Raw genomic sequence first — 27,435 nt, 5'->3', positions numbered from 1 at the left:
ATTAAGTATCCATGCGGAATTTCTCGGATTATTCATTATCAAATAATTGGATTTAGTTGTAGAAAGATGTTAAGTATTCAACTCGTTTATTGTCACTTTATCATTTGACTACAATCTCAAGTTTTTATTATAAAGAGTCACTGTCGAATAAAATGAGGATTTAAATTACCATCTAAAAGGAATTTTTAAATATTCGTTCATTTTATCAGTTGAAAAATGATGAGGAGGTAGAAGATAATTAAAAACCACCCCAAATTATTCGAAATATCTAATCTAAATATATGAAAGTAATTGTTGAAAATCGATTTTTTTGAAACAGATAATCCAATCAGAGCAATTGGCTTTCGATACATTTTAAAAATGTGTGTTTGAATAAACCGCTTGTTTCGTTTAGCACTTAAGTTAGTAGCAACAATCAGCAGTTCATCTCTCTGGAATTTCCCAATTTTTGGAGCTATCTTAGAGTATTTCCAAAGTCGTTTCTCTACTAACATTAATAAATGTACAGATTGTCCCACTTTGTTAGGTAACTTTTAATGTAAAATGAAAAATTCAATCAAATCTATTATAAGATAAGACAAAATTGATATTCAGCAAATGTTTGGATATAAAGATAGAGCAGTAACATCATTATTGTCAGAATATTCATCTCTGACACCATATAAAAAAGAATTCTTGAACGTTCGTTTCCATACGACAGTTTAATTTTTTACACCTTCATTTTTTTCAACAGCCCTCTTCATTACTTCATTATCCACGGTCATTTGTTCACAGTTTTTCATTCCTATTCTTTCCAAATCCATCTTCACCTCATCTAACCATTAAATTCTTCTTCAACCATTCTATCATCATTCTCGTAACAGCTTCCGGTTACCATATATGTCCCAGCTCCATTATTATTTTTTATTTCTATTTTTAGCGTAATTTCGACCTCTTTCTTTTCCATACAAATAATCCCTGCTCCGCTTTCTTGTTGTTTTATATATTTTTAGTTTCATTATTAGTTTATTTCTTTGGTATTATTTCATCGTTCATTATTATCACTTCGTCTTCTTAATATTTTTTCGCTTTTTCTATTGTCTTCTTTTTGGAACTGGGTCGATGCAGGAATTTTTTAGTTTGATCACTTTCATAATAGTAATTTCCACGCCGGAATTTTTTTATTAAAATTGATCCTAAATAGGCATACCGAATTTGTATGAAGACTTTCCGTCATTATCTCAAAGACCGATCCGTACAAGTCACTATCGATGGACATATATCAAAAAATCACACAATGCCACTGCAGGATATGATCCTGTTTGGACAAATCTCTAAGTACTCCGCAACAACTTCTAATCCTGTACAAGGAGCAGATTCGTCCATCTTTGAAGATGCTCGACTCCATACAGAAGAATTTTGACTTATGAGCGATCCAGAGTTAACCAGAACCTTGGACAACTTAGAGCATAGAAGAAAGGCTGCTGACCTGATTCTGTTTTACATAATCTCACCTAGAGCAGTTTCTGCAGGACCTACTCGACTTACATTCCAGTAAATTTGAAAAAAAAATAGAATTCTTGTAGTGCAATTTCGTTAATGTATATTCGAATTCCAGATATCTAACTACTAAATTGTAAAGTTAAAACATGTGTCAGACTTTGAAATCCATGCAAATATTATCAAAATTTGAGTTGGGGGTTTGCTAATAAAAAAATCCTTGATGGTAAACGAAGATAGATAATCTACATCCGCCGTCTTCAATGGTGTATTTTTCTCGCGAATGACCGCGAAAAAATACTGTATTTGTTGGATGTATTGCTGGTTTTGGTCGATGTTGTTGTAGTACTTTGAAATTCGCCTGAATCGAATATATCAATTCTTAATTTAAAAGCTTTGCAGTTACTTTCCATTCCGCGCTTTTTTCGTATAAATTCTCGTGTGTACGCGACTAGAGACCTGCAATTTTTTCTATAAGAAATGATTAATATTTTTATACGTGGAAAAAAGATGATCTATTTCAAGCTGAACAAAAAATATATTCCTCCATAGGGGGCTCTCAAGATGTATTTGTCGCCTACTACATACTTATCATCGTTATTCGTGCCTTCACAGAAAATGCCGTAATCACCATTTTATGGAAAACTTTCTATAAGTGATAATAAATCATAGTTGGTAATCCGAGGATTGAAATTTTCCTTATAACACAATTTCCGTGAAATAAATGAATCGAATTAATTAAAACTAGTTTCTTGTAAATTAAAAGTTTTCGTATTAAAATCTACTCATTTCGTTTTTCCTCGTTAATCGTAAAAAACCCAAATTTTCAAATTATAAAAAAGTGTAGGTTTATAAGACTTTTGTTGTCGAGTAAATTCAGCATCGCCTCAGCCTTTCATTGAATTCTAATTACCATAGTTCAGTTTTCTTTAGCCAAAAACACCTCTTTGGCTGTTGCAGCAGCTTTTACACTATAAATATGTTAACGTAAATCAAACTTTATGCTTGCGCTGAACTTTGTTTGGAATGTTTACGAGTAGCATTAAATTAATTCGAAAGCTATCTCTTGAAAACATTTCCTGTCGACTCAAATTGATGTTCAAAATGCACCATACACCACCGACACCATCCTACAAAAAGCTAGTAGGTTGTAAACATGTAATCAATATTCCGTTCAATGTTTGAAGCTTTACATTCACAGACACGTATTAAGTTAGTTTATCCTCGGTAGTTTAAAGCAGTACATTTAATATACCGAGTAGTTCACGCTCAATGGGCCTAATCAAAAATATTTGAAATTTCAAGTAAGAGTAATAACACTAATGTTGTTTTATTGGAAAATTGATAACTAGAATGTGGAATGGCTTTAATTTCCAGAGATCTCCGTCTTCTATTCCGTACGCACCAGGTGTAGTGCTCTGGAGTTCATCAGTGAGAAAGAATGTGTGCAACAAAATCTACACAACGCATTATCTACTAGGTCTAGCGTCTTGGGGTGTTTGTCGAAGCGACAGTGCCCCATAGAACTCCTGTTGGTATTCGTAGATTAGGTTAATACATCTTCTCTGGTTATAGTTTCCCAGAAGAGTCTTTGCCTGTCTCAACCCTGTGAGTTGTTTCAATAATTGATTTTGCTTGTTGTTGTTCTGTAGCTGATCCCACACAAAGTTTCGGATCTTATGTAGGACTTTTCAGCCCCCGCTTTAGCGATTTTAGGCCTCTTTTAATTTAAAATTGGTCTAAAAAAACGCTGGTCATCGATGACGACTGCGATTAACAAGTTGGAAGCTTTCCAGACAGAATCTTTAAAGTTCCTTGGACGACTAGATTGAAAAATTAAGAAATCCTGAGACTCATCGACAAACACGGTGAATTATTTGAATTAATTAAGAAGAGAAAAACAACAAAAATCAATTTTTGCACTTACTGAGATCCAAGGTAAAATTGAAAGAGAAGGATCGAAATGAAGAAAATATATTTGCTGCGAAACATCAGGCAGTTGGCAGGATTACAAAAAAATACTTTTAAATTTTTTCAAATATTTATTTCTCGCGTTTTAGTTTCATATTGTATGAAACGTGTTTTTTGATTTTTCTAAACTTTTCTAAAATTTTTTACAGCCATTAACGAGATTTAAACCCACAACCGGCCAATCCGGAGGTTGACGCCTTAGCGAGCTCGGCTTACGGACGCAATTAAAGTGATGGGATATACTAACAGTAATAAGTCACACAAATAAATAAGCAAACAAGCTTACAAACCCAGATATGTAATATGTTAAACTGATATAAGCGTGTCAATAATTTTCAATAAATCAAAACCAAGACGATTTATCAACAAAATCGTCGTTAATTTCAACAGGAACAACTTTAAAATCCAAAATCTGCATTTTGCTAAAGTGTCAAGAGTTTTCGGTCTCTAAAAGATGTTTAAATATGTAAATTCACTTTATTAACTAAACTTGGACTATGAGACAAAGAACATGAAGTAAACTGTAAACCGCGAACACATTCAGAAATTTATTTGCTTCAATTTTATTTATAAAAACTATTTGAAAACAAATGTACATCATTTTTCCAATACGTTCTCTAAGGAAATCTAAATTTCCTGTACTTTTTCCGGTCAATAATATATAATTTAAACCCCCATTTTCCTTGTTTCTAATTTCGAGTGGTGATTATCTCAATCTCATCCATTTTCATGATTTCCGCTTTTAGTAACAGGGTTTATAAAATCAACGATCTCGACACGGTTTTAAGCTTAAAGCTCCTCCATCTGGTGTAAATTCATTAGGATTTCAATTATTTCCAAGCATTTTAACATCCATAGTTAATTTAGATATTATCTAAGGAAAATTGAAAAATACGACGCGACAAATTCCAATTCGAAATTTTAAAATATTTTTATCAATTCATATAGTTAATGACATAAGTTTTACAGGAATTCATCGTAAACAACTTAATATGAATTCGGATCAGTGAAAGTCTTCCATCACATCAGTTCCAATATTCATCTGAATCAAATCAAAATGTCTTTATACTTAATAGAAATAATCGTTATGACTAATATTCCCGATGAATCCCAACCAATGTTGTGATTAGCGGTAATTTCATTTCAACTATAGTCTATTTCAGGAAAGTATAGAGTAATAAAATGGGGAATTCCGCCCAGTTTGACTCAATTTCGGTGTAGGTCTTGAAACAGTATTGTTTGTAATATTAAAATTTCAAGTAATTGCGTAACAGAATTAGGAAAAGTCTGTTTTCTGGCCTGGAGTGTAAATATCGAAATATCGTGTAGGGATTACTTAGGCAGTAGATTATACAATTACGTTTTGCGTTTAACAAGTACCGTTTAACCTTCTATTAGTGCCTCTGCTTAATTCCAACACTATTTTTAAGATTATCCTACCGGCACGCCTTTGGCACACTATTTTCAGTGTTTGTGAATGGATAACAATAGGCTAAACCCATATATTGATCCCAACCCGGGTGGTACTACCTGCGCTTTATAAAATAATCAAAGCCAAACTATGAAAGTGGCTTAAATATTCGTGAGGTCACACTGTTGTTCCTTTGCATATCTATTGAAGTTTTATTACTCTACACCTTTCTAAAATAAACTATAAACAATCTCATGGATCATTATTTAAAGTAATCAAATGAAAAACTCAGCAGGATTAAAAAGTTACCGAAAATCCTATTCAACAACTTGTTGTTTTGTCAATAAAATACCAAATTTAGAAATAGGCAGATTCATAAATTGGAACGTATAGAAAATTCCAAATTTCTTGACGATTCGTTCGTTGAACAGTTATATGGTTCCCAATCTAGGAAGTAATCCGATTCCGCAGACCCATTCTACCTATTACACTCAAAGAAACACCTTTTTGGCTGATTCCAAGGCATCAATTTGCCTAATCTTCTGCCAAAGAAATAACATTCTTAGTACTAGGTTGAACTGATGGGCTTGATGTCTGTTGTGGTCCATCCTTCTTTCACACCTGATTAGATTAGAGACTATTTGAAGGGGTTTCGATTAAATGTTTACCTTAAGTCTACGAAGACGATAACTTGTCGAAACGCGTGTTGGTCAGAATCAACATTCTTTAGAGCAAATTCTGATAATTTTTCAAAAATAAGAAACATTAGTTTCCAATAAAAATTCTACCGGATTTTAATGTACGCCATTTCAAATATTTCTGAGTTTCTTTTTCATTTCCAGCCTCCCGTATTCGATACGAGATCACAAGCGGTAACATAGGAGGTGCTTTCGCTGTTAAAAATATGACAGGCGCCATTTACGTAGCCGGAGCTTTGGATTACGAGACCAGGAAGAGGGTGAGTATCCATTAGATTAAAAAAAAATACAAAAAAGGAAAAAAATCTTGTAATATTTTTGTAAAAACATAGAAAATTACTTCGATACAATATAGTCCAGGTACCAAACGCATCAAAAATCTACTTTCTACTTTCCAAACGGACTAAACATGAATGATTTCGTAATACAATTATATCTGCTCACTAAATCCGGTTTGAAGTTTCAGTTAACTGTTTAAACTTCTAAAAAGAATTTACCGGTTATATTAATCTCAAATTGAAACGTACATACGATGAATATGTAACAATCTAAAGGCGTGCTAAATTACTTGGGGCTATCCTATCATCACCCAAGCGTACTGAATGCGATCAAGTATAATGACGGATTAATTAACAGTTTCTAATAACATTTATTATTGGGTTATGTTAAGTCAGAAAGTTGAATTTAACAGAATAAAGGACGTGGATACGTTCGTTGTCCATGAATTGTTAAGGATTTCAATTAATTCAATGGGAACCAATAGGGAAAAGACAACCCGAACGACCACCAAAGAGATGGCAGTCCACCTCCCAGGAACTGATCATGAGATCTTAAAAATGAATAAGAAGAAGTCAATTATATCAGAAGGATGATATTATCTAGTAAATCGCATTTATCTGATTGTTTCGATGATTCACCTATTTTTTTTCCGCCGGAATATATATTCAAAATTTTATAAAATGAGTTATCAAAAAAAAAGGAATGGTATGCAAGGCTTTTTTTTATTTATACGACAAAATTAATGAAATTAAGATGGGTCTTTCCTATAACACAATATTCCCGACCCACCCCTTTCCGAAATATCACCCTTAAAAAGTTGAATTAAAAGCTTGAAATTCCGTTATTTCCATGCAATCACAAATGACTAACCATAGGAGTTTTTTTAATATTCCTGTTACTTTGTACAGGGGTGAAATTGGCAGCCCTTATTTTATTTCATATGAAAAAATTTTCATGGTTACATTTTTCCCTAAACCAATAACCAATATCTGCAAAAAAAATTAGGTCCATAATTTGATAACAGTAAAGATGTAAAATGAAATACGATTCATAATCATCATCATCATGTCCTTTAATCTCTTGGATTATGATTAGCGCTTAGTACATCTACATAGACCTTTATTGGGGCGAATTACTCCCCTAGTTCTTTCGTTATAAGTTTTTCTGGACCCAGCTTAATTTGTCTTTCTTTCTTTCTCCATTCAGTTTTTGCATTTTGCTTTCCAGTCTACTAATTCCAGGATTCTAGTATCCTGTTTCTCCCGGTTTTTCTTTGTCTGCCTCTTGACCATGATGTGTCCTACCCAATTTAGTATTTCTGCTTTGACATACCTTATTATATTTTCTCCTCCCAGCCCTTCTTCTTTTTCCTTATTTTTCCTCAATCTTCTATCTCCATCTTCTGTATTATGTGGTCCGAGACGATTCATAATAAATGCTGGAAACAACCACCTCTAGCCAAAATATTCAGCTCTGGAGATCTGGGAGGCGATTGCTGGCGTCTTCTTCGACCAATCCAACTTAGGGGATATGCTGCAAGTAAATGTTGACTAGCAGTACAACCGAATTGTACTGGATCACCATCGTGCATGAACCACATGTTTTGTTTGATATTTTCTTCAATGTCTTCAAGTAGACTCGAAACCAGAATACAAGCAGTGAAAACGAAGTACCTAAGAATGGCTGTGGGTGTAAAAAAAAACAAACGAAATACAAGCTGAAGATATGAGGAAGAAGTTTAATGTTAAACCGATACTATAACGGATGAAGTATAAGCCAAGGAATATTGGGAGTCAAGAATTTTTCTCGATACAGTTGAATAAGATAATAAATGAAACATGGTGAAGAAGCAATAGTTAAAGCAGATAACGAAGAAAACTTTCTATCAAGTCTAATAATTATTAATTTGAATTGTTAAATTGTTGACAAAAACCTATTTGGAACCAACTGCAATCAATAACGAATTAACAATAGTTCTATTTTTGCCAAAGATAAAAAAATGCGTGTCAATATTAAGTAAGTAATCACAGGAGTTGGAGAAAAACGAAGCTCCGTAATCTACTCCCTAAAATTTGGGCGCGTGGAGGTCTCGGTCTCTTATTAAATGCTGTATGCAGCGTCTGACTTGAGCGTAAACGTTCTGATCGACGTCTGAATACCAAGCACAGCGTCAGCGTTAAATAGGATGAAGAAAAAAGGATGTTTCCAGATTTTGATAGTGAAACACTTGAAAGGCAACAATACTAAAATTTATTAAATATTTTCGTGATAATCAAACAAATCGTAGAATTTGTGCGGGAATAGATATTAAAACTGTCATCAAAAAGTCTTTTAGATACCAAAATAGTACATTTTTATATGAATATCACACCAAAATAAATGAATTGTATGAAATTCTGGGAATTAATATATTTTTTTTACCATTCATCGTATCAAAGTTTGTACATGATTATTAAAAACTCTCCCTCTAGTTTTCTTCAAAAATCGTTTTACTCATTTCCAATGAACATTTCTGTTGATTTATCGTATTTATAAAGTGTTAATTTCATTTATAGTGAAACGGAAATTAATACCGAAGCGAAAACCTCTTGATTAGAATTAAACTTTGTTCTATCGATTGGATGTTCAATATCACATATAATAAAATTTTGCTCGTAGTACGAACTTCGTTTAGCGGCATCGGACAATCTGAAAGAAAATTATACAACTGTCGTCATCCACGTCAAAGATGTTAATGATAATCCTCCGGTGTTCGAACGACCAACGTACCGGACACAAATCACGGAAGAGGATGATAGAAATCTACCAAAAAGCGTTTTAAGGGCGAGTCTTTATCATACATGTTAACGTTGATGTGTTTTACTTTTCATTTTTGATCTGCCGTTTTTTTTTCTTTTCGTATTTCGTTTTCGCATGCAAAAGGCTTTATTTGGTTAAGCTAAAAAAGTAGTTTGTGAGTTTGAGATATACAGAATATTTCTGTAGTGAAAGCTTGTGAAAATTTCATTGTTTAAACTGAAAAAAACATGAATGGTAACGTTCAAATTAGTACAATATTAGTAGAAAAATTTTATATTGAATATTGTAACGAAAGTGGATTAAATACAGTAATGTTGTGATAAGGAAAGAATATACAATTTGTCCACCTGAGCGGGATATTGATGTTACAAAGGAAGCAGTAAAAGGCCAAACTAGTACCAGCACTTGCCGGATTCCCTTGGATCTTCTAATTATACTTTACATCATCATTTAAAATCATTAAACAAGATCTACAGAAACTGTACCAACTTAGATTCAAGTAGAACGTCGACTAAAGTGTATACTCAACTTGAAGATGATTGTTGAGATGGAAAATTGATTTATCTAAGCAACCAGAGTATGGAAAATCAGCGTTAAGATAAAGGATAATAAGTCTTGTAGTGTGTCTTGGATTGGTGGACAGCTGATTCAAATATATGATGTTTTATCGGATTATTTCCTCCAATAATGCGAAAGTTACGCGGTATTATTCAACTCCAACCACATCCAGTATTATCCAGTCTTAATCCTGAAATTTTACTTATTATTTTTCAAGATATTATTTCCATTCATGACACGGATAATTACATAAATGCTATTCTTTTAACTCATAAATATTTATGTATTTTCAAATTGATTTTTTTCAATATAAAATCCACACTGGACAGTCGACGTTTGAATGACTTATTAATTGCCATAGCGAAATAATTCAAACAGCAATTGTAGTTCATACATAGAAATAATTTGGTCATAGATGACAGCTATTGAAATTTATCGATGTTACTAATCCGTAATTTATTGGAACCATATTTCTACCCCAATCATCATTTCCAATAATTAAAATCAAACATCCTCGTTACATTTCTGATTAATTCCAAATCCCTTCGAATTTCATGAATTTAAAATCATTGCAAACGATCTGTTTGGAATCGACAATGGGATACACAACAAAAAAAGGAAACAGTAGATTAAGGACTTCGAAAAATGATGTTTGTAGTTGAAAAAACGAGGACGAAGGTTCACCCAGAGATTCTCACTTGAATTTTTGCCATTTTGTGATAATTTTGGACCGAAAGCGCATTTAAATGAACATTTTTCATATCCTATTGAAGCGTTTTAATCAATATAAATAGAATTTTTTGTAAATAAAATCTATCCATCCATCAAATTATTTGATCATCCACCGTATTTGCCAGATCTTGCCACCAGCGTCTGTTTTGAGAAGAAAAACTCATCATCATTATTTGGAAGGGTTAAAAAAGTTAGAGACCATTTGCTTAGATTTAAAAGAAGACTGTATTGAAAAATAAAAATTATTATGGAAACTTTATAGACAATCCTCGTAGATCGACAGTATTTTATTGGGAAATCATTCCATTTTCTTCTGTTTCTTTATACATTTAGTCGAATTTCCAATTTTTTCAATTTCAAAATGTTTACTACCAACTTTGCAGCTTGCTTTTTCCACGTGGAATCTTCCATGTTTACCCTTACAGTTGAAATGTCCATTAATACGAATTTTGTTCACCAATTTCGAAAAGTCTTTTAAACCTTTAAACACGCTTACTATTCTTTCCATAGAAGGCAATACTTTCAAGATGATATAACGTAAGTTTCCATTAATTTTTCAATCACTTTTTCACGTAGTGGGAGGGACAAACAAGGCGCTGAATTCTGTGCAGTCGTCCTCTTGTTTTCGTGCAACACCACCCGGAAAGGGTTTGATCATTGAGGTATGTATCCAGTGAAGGAAGAACCTGAATGCTGTTCTGCATGCCCAAAAGGCGCAGGTGGATTTTTTAATTAAAATTTGCACTCGAAAACATGGCGGAAACTAACAATATAACGGAAATGTTGTCAACTAATGAGAAAAAATTTATTCGTCAAGCAGCCCTCGTATTTCAAGTTGTATTACATAAAACAAAATCAACTCGAAAAATTTATCTCATAACATTCCAAATTTTCGACGACGTATATTATGTGTACCGTTCCTCAACATAATTCATAACCTAAAAGATCGAACTTGACGTTCGGCGTTTTTGTTCCGTGCCATAAAACACGCAGATTTGACATATGCACATAAATTAAATAGGGAAAAGTTGGTTTTCCATCGAAAATTTATTTCGTTTTCAGAACGAACTAGAACAGCTTATTGAACAGGAATCACCTTTACCCTAGTGCTATTTTTCTCTTATTATCCCAGCTTTGACTGTCTAACTCGGGTATGTTTTCAAGGATTTGCGACTGCATGATTTTTGTGATAAAACTTTCGAAAATATTCGGATTAGAAAATTTCAAAAAATAAATAAGTTTAAAGGACTCTATAACAAATTAACCAACGCATAAAAAAGGAAATTGATATTTTGATTTAACTGTTAGTTAAAAATTGATGACAAGAACCGAAAGAAAGTTGTAAAAATGTAAGAAAATTAAAACAAGAGCAAATATTAGGTAGACAAAAGAGTAAAAGACATTTCGAGGTTATTGTGACTTTTTTGGGATGAAATTGCCCCCAAATTTCATAAGAGCCTTTACAGTGTGGTATGCTTTTGGAATTTTACAATTTCACCTAACCTAACCTAACCTAACCTAACCTAACCTTACCTAACCATTCAAAAACATTTACAGCAGATTTGAAACGAATGACAGTGAAATAATTTTTTGCCAAAATATTTTTTACACTTTGTAGAAAAAAGCTTGTAAAAAGCTAAGAAATAAACACACGAAAAAACTAAATAAATAGACAACTGAAATAAAATCTAATTTTCTTTAATTTCTCATTTCTTGGACCTTTTGATATATTAATGCTTCTAAATGTTCTTGATTTTGGGTCTCTTCTGTTTTGAATTTAGTTTTTATTCAAATAATTTAAAACACACGAGACCTAAAATGAAAAACATTTATAATCATTAATATAGAATCTACTAAATAAAGTAAAAGACACTTTCCAGTAAATATGCCCTCAAATTATTGCGTAATGCGACAAAATGAGATTTGATTTCAAGTGATTGTGCATTTTTTTGCATTGCGAAAGATCGAGCCCTAAAATTGGAGAATCGTGCTTACAAATTAGGCAAACGGATTCAAAGATAAAGAAGAAAGAAAGAATCAATATTTTGAACCTTTTATAGATGTCCCGGCAGTGTGCATTGCGGTTTAGTATGAGTAAATATCTAACAGTTCTGTTTTGGAATTTGAAGATTCGCTTAAATTGAGGGCAATAAGGGCATAATGACTATTAAGGAGATTAAGGATTTGCGCCAAAATCAGTTCTTTGGAAACTGATTTTGGCGCAAAACATGAAAAACTTAATTTTAAAAAGGTTCGCCAAAAAGTATGACAAAACCGGGTTTACATCCCGAAAAGGTTGGATTTGCGCGGAAACATATTTATTTTGAACATGGAGAATCTGTTAATGGAAATTTTTATTGTGAAGATTGTTAGATTGAATAATCCAACCTTGAATCGAAAATTTGGATAGTGTCCAAAATACCATCTCATTCGAATACCACTACATTTTTTTAGTATGGCAGTGCAAATTTGTAGTGTTTTGGAAACTAAGATTGATTATTGATTAAAAATCGTTTGAATTTAGCTTAAAAAATCTTAAAATATAGATTTAAAAGACTTAAGAACCACAGTTGATTATAGCCAGAGCTTATAAGAAAAACAGTAAAAAAACAAAACCACAATAAACTAGAATAAACAAAAGATTCAAATCAAAATTATAACCAATATCCTCAGATATCCTTCTAAAATTACAGAGAGGATTTATTTATGTGCAGCACTTTGAAATACTTTTTCAAAAAGCGAATCATATGATTGATACAGTTAATTGAGGTATCGATTCGTGATAAAATAAACAGAAACTCCTCATTTTGTTGATTGAATACGTAAATAATTAATAGAATCTATAAGATCTAAAAAAAAAACGCAAAGTTGTATCCTTCGGGCACGAGGAACTTTTTTCTTCTAAATAAACATAAGTAATTACGAACCTACTATTGAACGGAAATCGATTGATACCATTTTGAACATCTAAATGATAAATTCAATATTGATAGAAAATGTTTTATGCATTATAACTAATAATTTAGTTAATTTTTGATACATTACATATGTTTTAATGCCATTACATATTACATATCAATGAAGTTACACTATTCAAAAAATTTCTTTCTAACAAAGTTTTGTAAATGGAAAATTTCATATAAAAGGAAAAGTGAAATTAGTTGACAAATGATGAATCGTAAAAAACACTGCCAAACATCAGAGTCGCTTGTTTTTGTATAAAATCTACTAGAACTTTTATTTTCCTCATTTCCTTTAATCATATAGTTTTCAGTATTGTTTTTGTTCACTTTTATGTATTGTTTTTTTTTTGTTTTTGTTTTTTTATGTTTTCTACATGACGTAACGTAGTACGAGTTAACGCTGGTGGCTTCAGACAGTTTAAATGAAAATTATACAACTATAGTCGTCTATATAAGAGACAAGAATGATTTGCCACCAATGTTCAACAATTCCCAGTATAGTCGGATCATCGATGAAGAATACTCTGGAGATTATCCGCTGAAATTGACGCAGGTTTGATATGCACGATATTTTTAATAAAAATCCAAAAAAAAATATGTGTAGAATAGAATTTCAATAGGAATCTCTGATATTAACTGCGATATATAATGAGTATTGTACAATTTATAATTACGTTCAATAAAGGGAAGATGCATGTATAATACCACCTGTATCCGGTTCCTTAAGTTCCACATTTGTAGGAAATATACAAGGTGGAAGTTGGAATTGAAATTTTTGTGAAAAATAATATAAAAATTCATAGTATCTTCATTTATGAAATGGAAACGTTGTAATACAAGAAAATCTAAACAGGGACGTTATTTCTATTATATAATACAACAGCTTTTTAACATTGAATTTGAATATTTGGAACAAAACTCAAAATTTCAATGGGTTTGGAAATTAAAATTTAATTTCCAGATACTGTTGTAATTTCACATGGAAAAGTTTCATTTCATGAAAAACTACATTTTTATTGCAAATCTAACATGATTTTTGAAAATACATGATTTTAGACTTAGATACTTCTTCTACGTACCTGTATTTGCAATTTTTGGTATAAAAAATGCATGAATCAATAAAAAAACTGGATTTCTGGAAAATTACATTGTTGATTTCAAAACTAATATGATTTTTGGATTCTTAGAATGAAAATATACCTCACTACATAATTTTTGATAAAAATTACTTCTACTTAATACCTATTTGCAAATAATATTTTCAATTTTTTGATAAAAAAAGAAAATCTAAAAGACTTTCCGGGTTGCTTCTATAAAAAATTCTATATTTTTGAAACTATTTGAAATATCGATGGTTCCATCACATTATTCAATAAATAAAACGTGTTTCTTATTTAATATTTATATTATTTCATGTTTCCAATTTATACTCAGTTAACGTGTTAATGTTCAAAGACCGAAATAGTTGAAGTAATTTTACTAAAATGAAAAATACAAATAAAAATACACCAGATGAAGTTTGTTTTTGCGTTCAAACGTACTAAACCTGAAATATTCTCAAAAATAAGGTACAAAACCTACTTTTCCAAAGAAAAAAGAAAAACAAGAAACACTCAGTCAACGTGTTAATGTCCAAGAACAATAATTTTAGCAATATGAAGAGAGAAAATCAAAATATATGAAACTAATTTGCTTTTGCTTTAAATCGTTCCAAACCTAAAATATTTTTCAAAATAAGGTACAAAACCTACTTTTCCAAAGAAAAAAGAAAAACAAGAAACGCTCAGTCAACGTGTTAATGTCCAAGAATCGAAATAGTTGAAGTAATTTTATTAAAATTACAAAAACAAATTAAAATACCGGAGATGAAGTTTGTTTTTGCTTTCAATCATTCCAAACCTGAAATATTCTCAAAAATAAGGTACAAAACCTACTTTTCCAAAGAAAAAAGAAAAACAAGAAACACTCAGTCAACGTGTTAATGTCCAAGAACAATAATTTTAGCAATATGAAGAGAGAAAATCAAAATATATGAAACTAATTTGCTTTTGCTTTAAATCGTTCCAAACCTAAAATATTTTTCAAAATAAGGTACAAAACCTACTTTTCCAAAGAAAAAAGAAAAACAAGAAACGCTCAGTCAACGTGTTAATGTCCAAGAACCGAAATAGTTGAAGTAATTTTATTAAAATTACAAAAACAAATTAAAATACCGGAGATGAAGTTTGTTTTTGCTTTCAATCATTCCAAACCTGAAATATTCTCAAAAATAAGGTACAAAACCTACTTTTCCAAAGAAAAAAGAAAAACAAGAAACACTCAGTCAACGTGTTAATGTCCAAGAACAATAATTTTAGCAATATGAAGAGAGAAAATCAAAATATATGAAACTAATTTGCTTTTGCTTTAAATCGTTCCAAACCTAAAATATTTTTCAAAATAAGGTACAAAACCTACTTTTCCAAAGAAAAAAGAAAAACAAGAAACGCTCAGTCAACGTGTTAATGTCCAAGAACCGAAATAGTTGAAGTAATTTTATTAAAATTACAAAAACAAATTAAAATACCGGAGATGAAGTTTGTTTTTGCTTTCAATCATTCCAAACCTGAAATATTCTCGAAAATAAGGTACAAAACCTACTTTTCCAAAGAAAAAAGAAAAACAAGAAACACTCAGTCAACGTGTTAATGTCCAAGAACAATAATTTTAGCAATATGAAGAGAGAAAATCAAAATATATGAAACTAATTTGCTTTTGCTTTAAATCGTTCCAAACCTGAAATATTTTTCAAAATAAGGTACAAAACCTACTTTTCCAAAGAAAAAAGAAAAACAAGAAACGCTCAGTCAACGTGTTAATGTCCAAGAACCGAAATAGTTGAAGTAATTTTATTAAAATTACAAAAACAAATTAAAATACCGGAGATGAAGTTTGTTTTTGCTTTCAATCATTCCAAACCTGAAATATTCTCAAAAATAAGGTACAAAACCTACTTTTCCAAAGAAAAAAGAAAAACAAGAAACACTCAGTCAACGTGTTAATGTCCAAGAACAATAATTTTAGCAATATGAAGAGAGAAAATCAAAATATATGAAACTAATTTGCTTTTGCTTTAAATCGTTCCAAACCTAAAATATTTTTCAAAATAAGGTACAAAACCTACTTTTCCAAAGAAAAAAGAAAAACAAGAAACGCTCAGTCAACGTGTTAATGTCCAAGAACCGAAATAGTTGAAGTAATTTTATTAAAATTACAAAAACAAATTAAAATACCGGAGATGAAGTTTGTTTTTGCTTTCAATCATTCCAAACCTGAAATATTCTCAAAAATAAGGTACAAAACCTACTTTTCCAAAGAAAAAAGAAAAACAAGAAACACTCAGTCAACGTGTTAATGTCCAAGAACAATAATTTTAGCAATATGAAGAGAGAAAATCAAAATATATGAAACTAATTTGCTTTTGCTTTAAATCGTTCCAAACCTAAAATATTTTTCAAAATAAGGTACAAAACCTACTTTTCCAAAGAAAAAAGAAAAACAAGAAACGCTCAGTCAACGTGTTAATGTCCAAGAACCGAAATAGTTGAAGTAATTTAATTAAAATGACAAAAACAAATTAAAATACCGGAGATGAAGTTTGTTTTCGTTTTCAATCATTCCAAACCTGAAATATTTTTCAAAATAAGGTACAAAACCTACTTTTCTAAAGAAAAAAGAAAAACAAGAAACACTCAGTCAACGTGTTAATGTCCAAGAACCGAAATAGTTGAAGTAATTTAATTAAAATGACAAAAACAAATTAAAATACCGGAGATGAAGTTTGTTTTCGTTTTCAATCATTCCAAACCTGAAATATTCTCAAAAATAAGGTACAAAACCTACTTTTCCAAAGAAAAAAGACTCTACTATACCTTTTTCGTTCAATTGAAGCCAAACTCACTTTTTAAGATGTGAAAAAACCAAAAGTCGCACGAATTCCAAAATTCCAATTTACTGATTCTCGCAGTAGTCCTTTCAACTGTTAACCTTCAACAAAAATACCTCTTTCTTGTATTAACCTGGTGTTTCTACGTATCTTCACTTGCAATCGCACAATACTCTGCAACAAATGTTGAAATAACTCCTAAACAAAATTTCTCTTGTGTTCCAGACATCTGCATGTCCGATTTCTGTACCCAAACTCGCTTTGTAGTCGTTCCAACCACGCATTAATATTTTGTTTTCACTTAAAATCGTGATGGTAGACTCAAATCTCATCTACAGCTAAGAAGCGATATGTATTTTTGCAATCTTATTTGACATGGATGCCCTTTTTGTAGACGTGGATAGTCTTTAAAACCATTTTCAACTACAGAAATCCATTTCTCTGCTGTTTGAAATGAAGGGAAAGAATTTTTTGTGAATATATTTTGATTTCCCAAAACCGAAACTCTTCCCATTATGCAACAATAATGAAACACGTCATCTTTGAACAACTGTGAATATATGAATGATTTGACCGATCCACACGTGTTCATAACGACATAATACACGAGAAAATTGAAACAATGAACATAATATCTTATTGTATATCAGAACTAATTGAACAGCCGGTTACGCCCAATCACAAGTACGGATGTAAAAGACAAAAGTCTGGAAATATTTCGATTAATTTCATTTGTTGAAATTGAAGCAATTTCACTATTAGTTCGGGGAAGCTAGGAAAACCACATTATGTCTCTAATTGAAAATATATCGGACATTTTCTTGAATTTTATGATAAATTCCGCTGTAGCTTGCGACATAGCTTGCAAGCACAATTCAGGACACTCGAAATTTAAAACTTTGATGTCATTTCCATTATCGTTTGTACGAAATTTTATGTGGTATTACTTGATAGAACTAGGTACTAAAAATTGATGAAAACTATGTGAAATTTGTTTATTTATATGTCGCTATACATTTTGCTGCAGTCGACAGAGTTGTGGTTTGATTTATGTCAACAAAATTTTCGTTTTGTAAACCTATAAACGAAAACAAAGAGTTTTTTCAAGAATTATCGTTGTTAAATTAATATTTCAGCTTCAAAATTCTGAAAAAATAACCCTCAAAAAACATCGAATTTTGTAACACGATCATTAGTTACCAAAAAACAAAAGTCTGATAAAATAATTCGTTTGGTTTCGTCTGTTGACTAGAACGGCTCATAATATTTCAATTCTCAATATATTTAATTTTGATCTTCGATTTCTATTATTTCCAATTATTTATATATTCATTGAAGGTGAAACCTTTTTAGGAACCATTTGAAGTAAACTAGTAATGTGGGAGTCAAACTCAAATAATGATTTTATCAGTGATGCGACGCTAATTTATTGTTGATTTTCAAGTATTTTTGATTATATTATCAGGTGTTTATGGGTAGGGTCTCCTTTAGTCTATTAAAATCAAAAAAAACTGGAACCTCATTCGATCACTTACCATAGAATATTCGGAAGAAAGTTAAAGCATCCTTCTCAAATTCTGATGACACGGAATGATATATCCCAAGGGAATATTGATTCTAATTATGCATAAGGGCACTAGGGAATGTGGGGCTCAAGCACCAAATGAGTTTGGTAAGCTGATAACTATAAACCGATTACAAGCTCTTCCTGATTTTCCTTCCAAACAACATATATCTTCATCTTATTTACATATATTTTGATTTAAAGCTTTTTTCTGGTTTTGTCCATCGAAATTGGGCACCCTACTTTCCGCAGAAAGCTTTGGGCGCCTCTAATCGATGGCGAAATCAACGAAAACCAATAGATGGCAGTTTTAACGCGATTCTGTTGATTTTTTTCATCGCTATGTATAATTCTTACATAAGGTGATATTATATGATCTGTGCCCGTTTAATAATATTTGTTTTCAGTCCAAATATCGTTTTATTCAATACGATGAATGGAAGTTATTCAATTTATTCGGAATATTTGCACTTAACCTCGAGTTAACTTGACCTATTGGTTCGGTCCGTCGAGGTATTTCATCCTTACCTCGGCGTCCGTTAAGGAATTACTTATTTAGAAGTTTGTTTTTTGGGAATTCGCGTAGAAAATGCAATTTACTTCTAGATTGATAAATGCCGTCGTAAATTAAATGAAATCCGTGTTTTGGTATGCACAAGAGATATTATCAGCGGAAAGTAACTTTTAACCTACGTCCATTTTTCATCCTTTTCTCAACGTCGACGAATTGTGACAGATTCTGGAAACTTTCGATTTTAACACTTAGACGAACGGAACTTCGTGAAGTTTGTTGGGAATGTCATTAGTCATTTTGAATCTATTTAAAAACAACAAAACGAAATTAAATTTTCTTTCGTGACGAAATAAATTTCGAATAATTCAAAGTTATAAAGTGATAAAATTTGAAGACGTTTGAATCGTAAAAATATCAAAACAAAAATCAGTTAATGAGTACTTGCAAATATCGGTAAATATCGTAACATTCTTTTTTTATTTTTTATTTGTATCAAGAATAACAAAATAAGAAATCATTAGGTGCCAAAACAAGAACTGTACCCATCAATCGATATTTTGACTGTACAAAAACGCTTTTGTTTGAACTGATGTGTGGGAGCTCGGATTGTCGTGGTGGACAATGATTCGTACTCTGCGATTGGTTTCCCTGATTTTTCCGAACCTGGCAAAAACGTACTGATGTACCATTCAGAATTGACCGTTCCACGATGCTCTAATGAAACTTTGGCGACATGTCCACTGATTCCGAAAAAACAGGCGACCATTTCCTTCAAAGTACGAAAAAATCTTTTTGATTGAATTAAGAAAACCAGCGAAACACGGTGATTCGAGTTGGTACTTCAACCCAAATAGTACTCGTATGGTAACACGTTTTAATGTCTTTAAAATGTCGAATTTGACATACCACCTCAAAACTTGAATAGACTAATATCGATTCAAAATACAAAATAATTTTTTTCGAAATAAGGGTGTATCTTCATGCTCTTCCGGGGTGTGGAGAAAGTTGGTACAAGGATTTATGTACTATCCAGCGGCAGGTTAATAAGTTGAAATAAGGGTCTGCTTAACATATAAAGGCTAAAGGCTGAAAGGTCTGAATTTCTTACTATTTCTTCATTCTTCTCTTAGTTGATGAGCCCTAAGCAACAGGTTAATAGTGAAACTGTCCAAACTGAATTGTCACTTAAAAATTATTCTTGGTTTTTAGCCAAAAACTGAAAGGAATCAATTCGTCGATTCTCCACTTCACAATTTTCAAAATCTTATCTTCCCATGATTTTTAAAACGACCATACTATGGGCGGTTTTTTACTGTTTGGTGATGTTTTTGTTTTAATTCTACTGCTTTCAAAATAAGAATGTTCAGATAAGAAAGAGAGAGAGAGAGAGAGAATGTTTTTCGTCTGTCTTAGATCCGCTTTACACCAACCAGATTCACCATCATACCAATAATCTTTCAAATACGATTCCTAGACAAACAAATGAGATAAACGCCATTCCAGAACAAACCTTCAAATCTTACAAACCATTAAATAATTTGGTGAATGAAAGGTGGAGGAAAGTGAAGACATGGTTAGGAAAAGTCAGATCTGCTCAATGATTTTTAATGATGAGTACCTAAGTACTGAGTAGGAAATTCACAGGACTTATTGGTTTATAGAAAAGTATAATGAAAATAATGAAGCTTAGAGGAAAACTCTTGTATGGGGGCCATCAAGAAACAAAATGAATCAGACATAAAAAAATGTTGATCTTAAAACCAGGTAGCAGAAAAAGGCAAAAGATTTAAAAAAATAAACTATAAAATAAATTCTACTCTGGTCGATCGATATAAGTTGAAGAGAAAAATATTTTCAGTCACAGTTGGAAACTAAAACTTATTAATCTTCTCTAATAAGTACCGACCTGTCTAATTAATCCTTTAAAGGCTATTAGTCAGGCCTAGACGGACTACAACCGAATAGAAGGGTCGGGTTTTGGTAAGTAGCCGCAATTTTCTGAGGGTTGCCCTAATTCTGCCTTCTGTTTTGGTGGAGAAATCGAATTCCGGTATTAGCCGCGTCGGTTACTGAAGACAATTAATTTTGTAAAGCTTTAGTTGAAAGTATAATACTTCGGTAATAGGAAATTTTGTTTTTATACCTTAAGCGATGTTGATGATGAACTATACATAAATATGAAGTCGATTTAAATCGCTCAATGAGTCAATCCATTTCATATTTCGAAATACAAATAACAGAAAGTTTCTGTAGGGAAATTAATTCGTAAAACGAGTCGTCGGTTGGTAGCACTGGTTCATATTTGACAATTGACTTTTGCTCAAGTCAGAAAGAAAGGTTAAGTCTATTCAAGTAATTTATTTACTGTAGATTTGTACGTTTTGTCCATACTTCATGATAACATTCACTTTGTCTAACAACTCATTGAAATAACGTCACAACGCTTTCACACATGACCGAATAATGCAGTCAGTTGTCAAAACGAAACTATTAATCAAGGACACCAACCCACTAAAGAAAATTACCAAAAATCGTTTAAGAATCGTGCGAAAATAATAAAATTTATTTCATCATCATTCTTATCATCGGGTAAAACTTATTTAGGTCACTGCCTTTATGTATCGGGTGGTTGGATATCGATATAAAAACGCTTCTAATGTTGCTCAAATACAACTTTACATCATAGACCTGCAGGTTACTTTACAAACGATTTCGATTTATAATAAAACCATGAGCAATCGTTATGGGTTCTTCAAATATCACTCAACCAATCTACTAATATTGAATGTATTCAATTTATCTAATAGGCATCAGAATCAAATTAATCTGAGTGCGATCCAAGGAAACCAATGATCCAAGAAGTACATGGTCTGACCTAGAGATCGAGGCAGTTGCTTGAAAAAGTTTGAAGACACCACGTTTTGTAGTACTTGTTTGGTAGCCATCAATAGTGAACGTTTTCAGTGAATTTGCAAACATGGAAAAAAATGGTCATCGTTACATGATTGATTACATTTACATGAATGGCCTTAACACAACCAATAAAAAACCTAAACTGGATTCTACTCTAAGTGAGACGGCTTCTTAGTTATCAACAGTAAAATATTGAGTAGCAGAAACGAGGCTGTAGGACCTGCGAAGACCAGGATCGTAGTGGTCGACCAAATGTGGTGACGACTCCAGAAATGTTGAAGAAAATAAGAAACAAAAGAAATATTTTATTTAAATGAAACATTGATCAAAGAGGAACATACTCTAAATAAATTTTGACAAGACGAAACTAATTCAAGTCTAGAATAGACTTTTTAAAATAATTTGGTTCAAAGCTAGCATCAGAAAAGGGGCGCCGATAATAGTACACATCGTCAGATCATAAGGTTTTGTTAAAGATGGTTAATCTTAGTTGATAATAAACGTTTCAAGATATATTTTTGAATATATTCCCAACTTGGATGATACAATCACACGAAGAACTTTGTGAGAATGTCTTGTTTCCAAGCAAGCGACACTCAATGAGTTATCAAATCATATAAAGTCTCCATGGGCTCGAACGCGGGTCACCAAATGCGGTTCTGTCTTGTTTCACGTATTGTTGGAAGTTTGTGAATAAAAAATTTTGTCTTTCCTCGCTCAAGAAATTTAACTGTCTTATAAACCGATTTTGTTTCCATATTATACAAACTCGAATCACGAAAAGTCTTTCGCGCTGGAAAATCGATGGATTTCTCTAAATATTTATGTGAATAATACAAAGTATAGGAACGTTTCAATTTTCGCAATTCATTCAAACCATATAAAACTGAATTTCAAGCTCACAGAATAAATTTTATAACACCAAAATGAAAATCAAATAAAGGTAACATCTAACAGGAAAAAAGTGTTAATTTTATCAAATAAATCTACGAAGTATGAATGAATTTCTATATTCTACGGCCCAGGTCATTATTTTCCAACGTTCAAAGTACATAATCCAAACAGCATATGTTTGAATTTGTAAACATGGAAAAAACTAGTCATCGTTATCAACAGTAAAATATTGGGTAGCAGAGTTTAAACGAGGTCCTACGACCTGAAAAGACCGGCATCGCAATGGTGGACCAAATGAGGTGACGACTCCTGAAATGCTTAAGAAAATCCATGAAGAGGTAGTGGATGATCTTCGACTGAAAGTGCGCGAGCTAGCAGACATAGTAATACGGTACGTCGCATATTAACTGAAAAATTGAGAAAGCTGTGTGCAAGATGGGTGCCACAATGGAACAAAAACAGTGTCGTGAAGACGATTGGTAATGTGGATCATGGATGAAACGTGGATCCATCGAAACAATGGATTTAAAAGGAAGAACCGACTACAAAGAAGTAAAAGACCGCTCCATTTCTAGGCAAGGTCATGGCGTCGGTTTTTTGGAATGCGCGTGGAATAATTTCCATTGACTATCTTGAAAAAGGAAAATTTATCAACGGCGAGTATTATTGAGCAAAAACAGCCGCATTTGGCTAAGAAGAATGTGTTGTTTCATCAAAACAATGAACCAGCTCACATATCCATTATTACAATGGGCAAAAGTTGAAAAAATGGCTCGGTGAATAATTTTTCCAAGATTTTTCTTTGTTTGTCCATATCTGGGACCATTCTCGTATGTACCATCATTGTTAATGTATGTTGATTGGCGTATTCCCAATGATTGGAAGAAGCCATACCTTCTGATTATTTGCTAGAATAATTAAAAAAAAAACTAGCAAATATCGTCAATTTAGCAAGTAACGTCACATTTTTTATAAAATCATTTTATTATTTCACAACATTTTAGCTCTATTTCTGGCAACCTACATTACGTTTTTTTCTAAATCTCCCTCGTTCTAAGTGCAAGCGAAAATATGTTTTATGTTTATCCACGTACAAAATATTTCGCATATTAACCACATATTTCACGAATCTTCACATAATTCATCCGGAAAAGATTTATGCTTATTTGGAAATTGATAACGATCAATTTGTGATGTATCAACACGTTCTATATGAAAAGAATTTCATGTAATTTCAATTTCCAAATTAGTACAGATATTTCACGCATTAAGATTTTTCATCATTTCCAATCTTGGATTTACGAGGGGCAATCTGACCCGATTACAATTTTCCTGACGTCTACGACAGTATTTTGTTTTTTACTACACAATAATACACAAGGGAGGACCCAAAAACAACCTGTAATTGAATTTTTCAATAAAACTTATCCATTTACAACCTGGTTATTAACTGTACATATACAGAATTGTTGTCGTTACCAATCGTAACTGGAACGAGAATAAAGTAGATGATAACAAGTGTAAAAATGAATAGAGAAACTACAACAAATGAACCCTTTTTATTATTATCTTTACCAGAATCACAAATTAATAAGTTTTCGTGAAGGTTATTGACGCTCTGACCTGCGGAAACATGAACTACGTCCTTGGTATCAAAAAACTAGATCAGCATCGTTCCGATGCTCGATTTTAGTTGACGATGGATGTTGTGATAGTGGCGTTTCCCACTGTTTCTTCACCATAGCTCATTAACTCATCACCAGTAGATCAGTTGGAAGCTGTTTTGTCAAAGTATTTCAACCGGAAGAGAAACTATTTAAATACAACTCCAAATATATTTTCCTATTTGTCTTTGTAAGCTGTTTTCGATATTAGTATAGTTCCAGCTGCACTGCACATTCTTCAATTAAACTCAAGATCATATAAAATGAAACAAAACCAAAGTCGTGCTATAGAGTGATCCAAGTTTGGAAAAGATTTAACGGGCCAATTATTTATTGGTGATGTTAAAGTGAAAACATAGTTGTATTCAAAATAAACTATTGTCCGTTGTCGCGATGTTGTATACAGTCAAAACCAGTGGAAACAAAACACCCCAAATTCCGAACGGAGCATTCTAAAATGATGTAAATTGCAAACTTTGTCATTTAGACCACTGATTGTTAAATCGAATAACCATTAAATGCCGTTTTGTAATACAACAATTAATCGCCGGGAATAAATCTACGCGAACGGTTACGAAAATGCTATCAATTACATGATTCACAAACCAAAGGAAATATGCGATAAACGCTAATTTATTTTTCGTTTCTGTGACAACTAGATGAGAAAAAAATGAGATAGATAACTTGAATTGGTATATTGTGAACATATTTGATCTAACTATATACGAGGGATATTTTAAAACATTCAATATTAAGGAGCTATGTTTCTGTGTCTAAATCCAGATATTTTTGGAGGTTATAGTTTCTAATACACCAAGGTGCATCTACGATGCTGCTTAGCAACTTGTTCTGAAATATTTGGATGATTTGTAGACTTCTTTGATTAGCAAAGCCCCGTAATTATATATCATATGACTAGGATATGTTTATAAAGGATAATCTTGTTGTATACAAATTGTAACCTCGTCCAAGATATTTTTTTGTATTAAATTCAAGTTCGTACAGCTCAGAATTTCATCTGTTTATATTAAATGAAGAGATTTTGGCCGAAAATCAAATGAGAAATATTCACAAATAAACAGAACTGGTTCAAGTGTTTTATGAAAAAATTCTTTATTGATGAGTTCTAAAACTGGTGATACAACTCGATAATGTTTAAAGTTTACCACATAACAAAGCGGTTTTCACTTAAAACCAGCTCCTTCTAATTGTATTGAAATGTTAAGAAATCTTTCTATATCAATAATACCCTAATGATTTCGGATCAACATTTAGAAAATCTTTTTCGTATAAGAATTGTGAGATCTACTGTAAAGTTTTTTATTGCGACGTATTTGATCTAACTTCAAAGTTCTTTCCTACATTTTCCAATTGAATTGCGCTGGTTTACGACGATGAAAATAGACGTTGGACAATCTGCTTGCAACGTGTTTATACATTTATTTTGTTGACGCAAAACTAGAAACGAATCTAGAGCTTCAAGACAAAATAACAGAAATACTTCACCACAAACAAAGAAGTTTTACATAGTAAATGTCATGATTTAAATTTGCCAGAAAAGCCTCTACCATGTGATTCTCCACTGGTACTAGATACAGAAGGGTTTCATTGTCATTCAAAGTCACGTTATTAACATCTAACAGGTACCCATCAATAACAAATGAAGAAAATGCTAATAACAACTTTGAAGAAACAAATATACAACATCGCAAATATCACAAACCATACCAACAATTATTATCCATCAAAAACTAGCCTTGTATGACTTGATACAAGGCACAACAAATTACCAGACGAACTAGTTAAAGTTAAAGTTCAATTATAAAATACGTGAAAACAGATTTAGAAATTAGATTAAATCAATAATCAATTATCTACATCCCAAACTTACCATTGAACGCAGAGACCTCTATAGAGTTCTCATTGATATCCAGCATTTATGGAAAAACTTTTTCCACGTAAAGACTCTAAATAGCTTATAAATAAATAAAACAACTACTACACTTAACATTTAAAAGGTTTAGTGCGAGAAAATAACAGAAATACTGAACCACAAACAACAAAGAAAATAAAAAACTGGAACAAAAAAGTTTTACAAACCCCTTGCATTAAATTCACACGCTACATTCTAAGAAATTTCATGCTGAACAATAGAAACTAAATTACCACACACTAGCTACAATCCCCAAGACACCACCTTCTGTCTCACACGTGACTTCCGTACTGATATAATTCGACACTATATCTAAGACAAATAAATCGGTAATCAAATATAGAAATCACAAATTGAAATAAGATTTGAAAAACTAATTATAACACATATTGAAAACAATATTGTGAATAGTCACTGTCGGCAGTCAAAACCAAACTAAAGTTTATTTATCGAAGAAAAATAATAAACCAAAACAATGATCAGTGCGTGATCAGCAAGTGAACATCCCGAGCGAAACCCTGAAGAAGCCGTAAGATCAGGTGTAGTACAGGGACCGCATCGTATTATCGTATTGCAGTGAGATTGTTTGTATTTTTTTGTTGCATAATTTTCTTAAATATGAATTTGTTGACATTAACTTTACTCCGTCTAAGAAGAGAACTATATAACGCTAGCGAAAAACAAATGATTGTGATTATTCATAAAAATGAAATGCATGTGTATGTAGAAAAATGTTTAGCTTCGCATGTTTGTTGAATGTGGCAATAAATGCTTATACCTAGAGGTTGACACATTGATAAAAAAATTTTGAAAAACCCATTTAATTATTTGAAACAGTCAGTAATCAGAAAGTAATGATTATTTTCCGAAATATCAATGTGTCGCATTGTATACTTAATAAATTATATCATCTAACGTTAATTTTTTTCAACTTTAGGTAACTGCCACAGACGGAGACAAAGACAGACCACAAAACATCGTTTATTTTTTAACGGGACAGGGAATTGATCCCGACAATCCCGCTAACAGCAAATTCGACATCAACAGGACCACCGGAGAGATATTTGTTTTAAAAGTAAGTCATGTGTGGTTTTTCGATCCTCTCGATAATATTCTTTACTTTTATTATTTTCTATTT

General features: G+C 31.9%; 1 protein-coding gene across 1 annotated transcript in view; it reads left to right on the top strand.

The window, feature by feature from the left end:
• The window catches only part of LOC130441309 (neural-cadherin-like), a 110,916-nt gene that overhangs the window by 61,733 nt on the left and 21,748 nt on the right, over window positions 1-27,435 (top strand). Inside the window, exons 3-5 of the mRNA XM_056774925.1 lie at window positions 5,704-5,819; window positions 8,497-8,661; window positions 27,235-27,372. Coding sequence (XP_056630903.1) covers window positions 5,704-5,819; window positions 8,497-8,661; window positions 27,235-27,372 — 419 coding nt within the window. The remainder of the gene's footprint in view (window positions 1-5,703; window positions 5,820-8,496; window positions 8,662-27,234; window positions 27,373-27,435) is intronic.

Source organism: Diorhabda sublineata, chromosome 3 (assembly GCF_026230105.1).
Source record: "Diorhabda sublineata isolate icDioSubl1.1 chromosome 3, icDioSubl1.1, whole genome shotgun sequence".
Taxonomy (NCBI): Eukaryota; Metazoa; Arthropoda; class Insecta; order Coleoptera; family Chrysomelidae; genus Diorhabda; species Diorhabda sublineata.
This window is presented reverse-complemented; position numbering and strand designations above follow the sequence as displayed.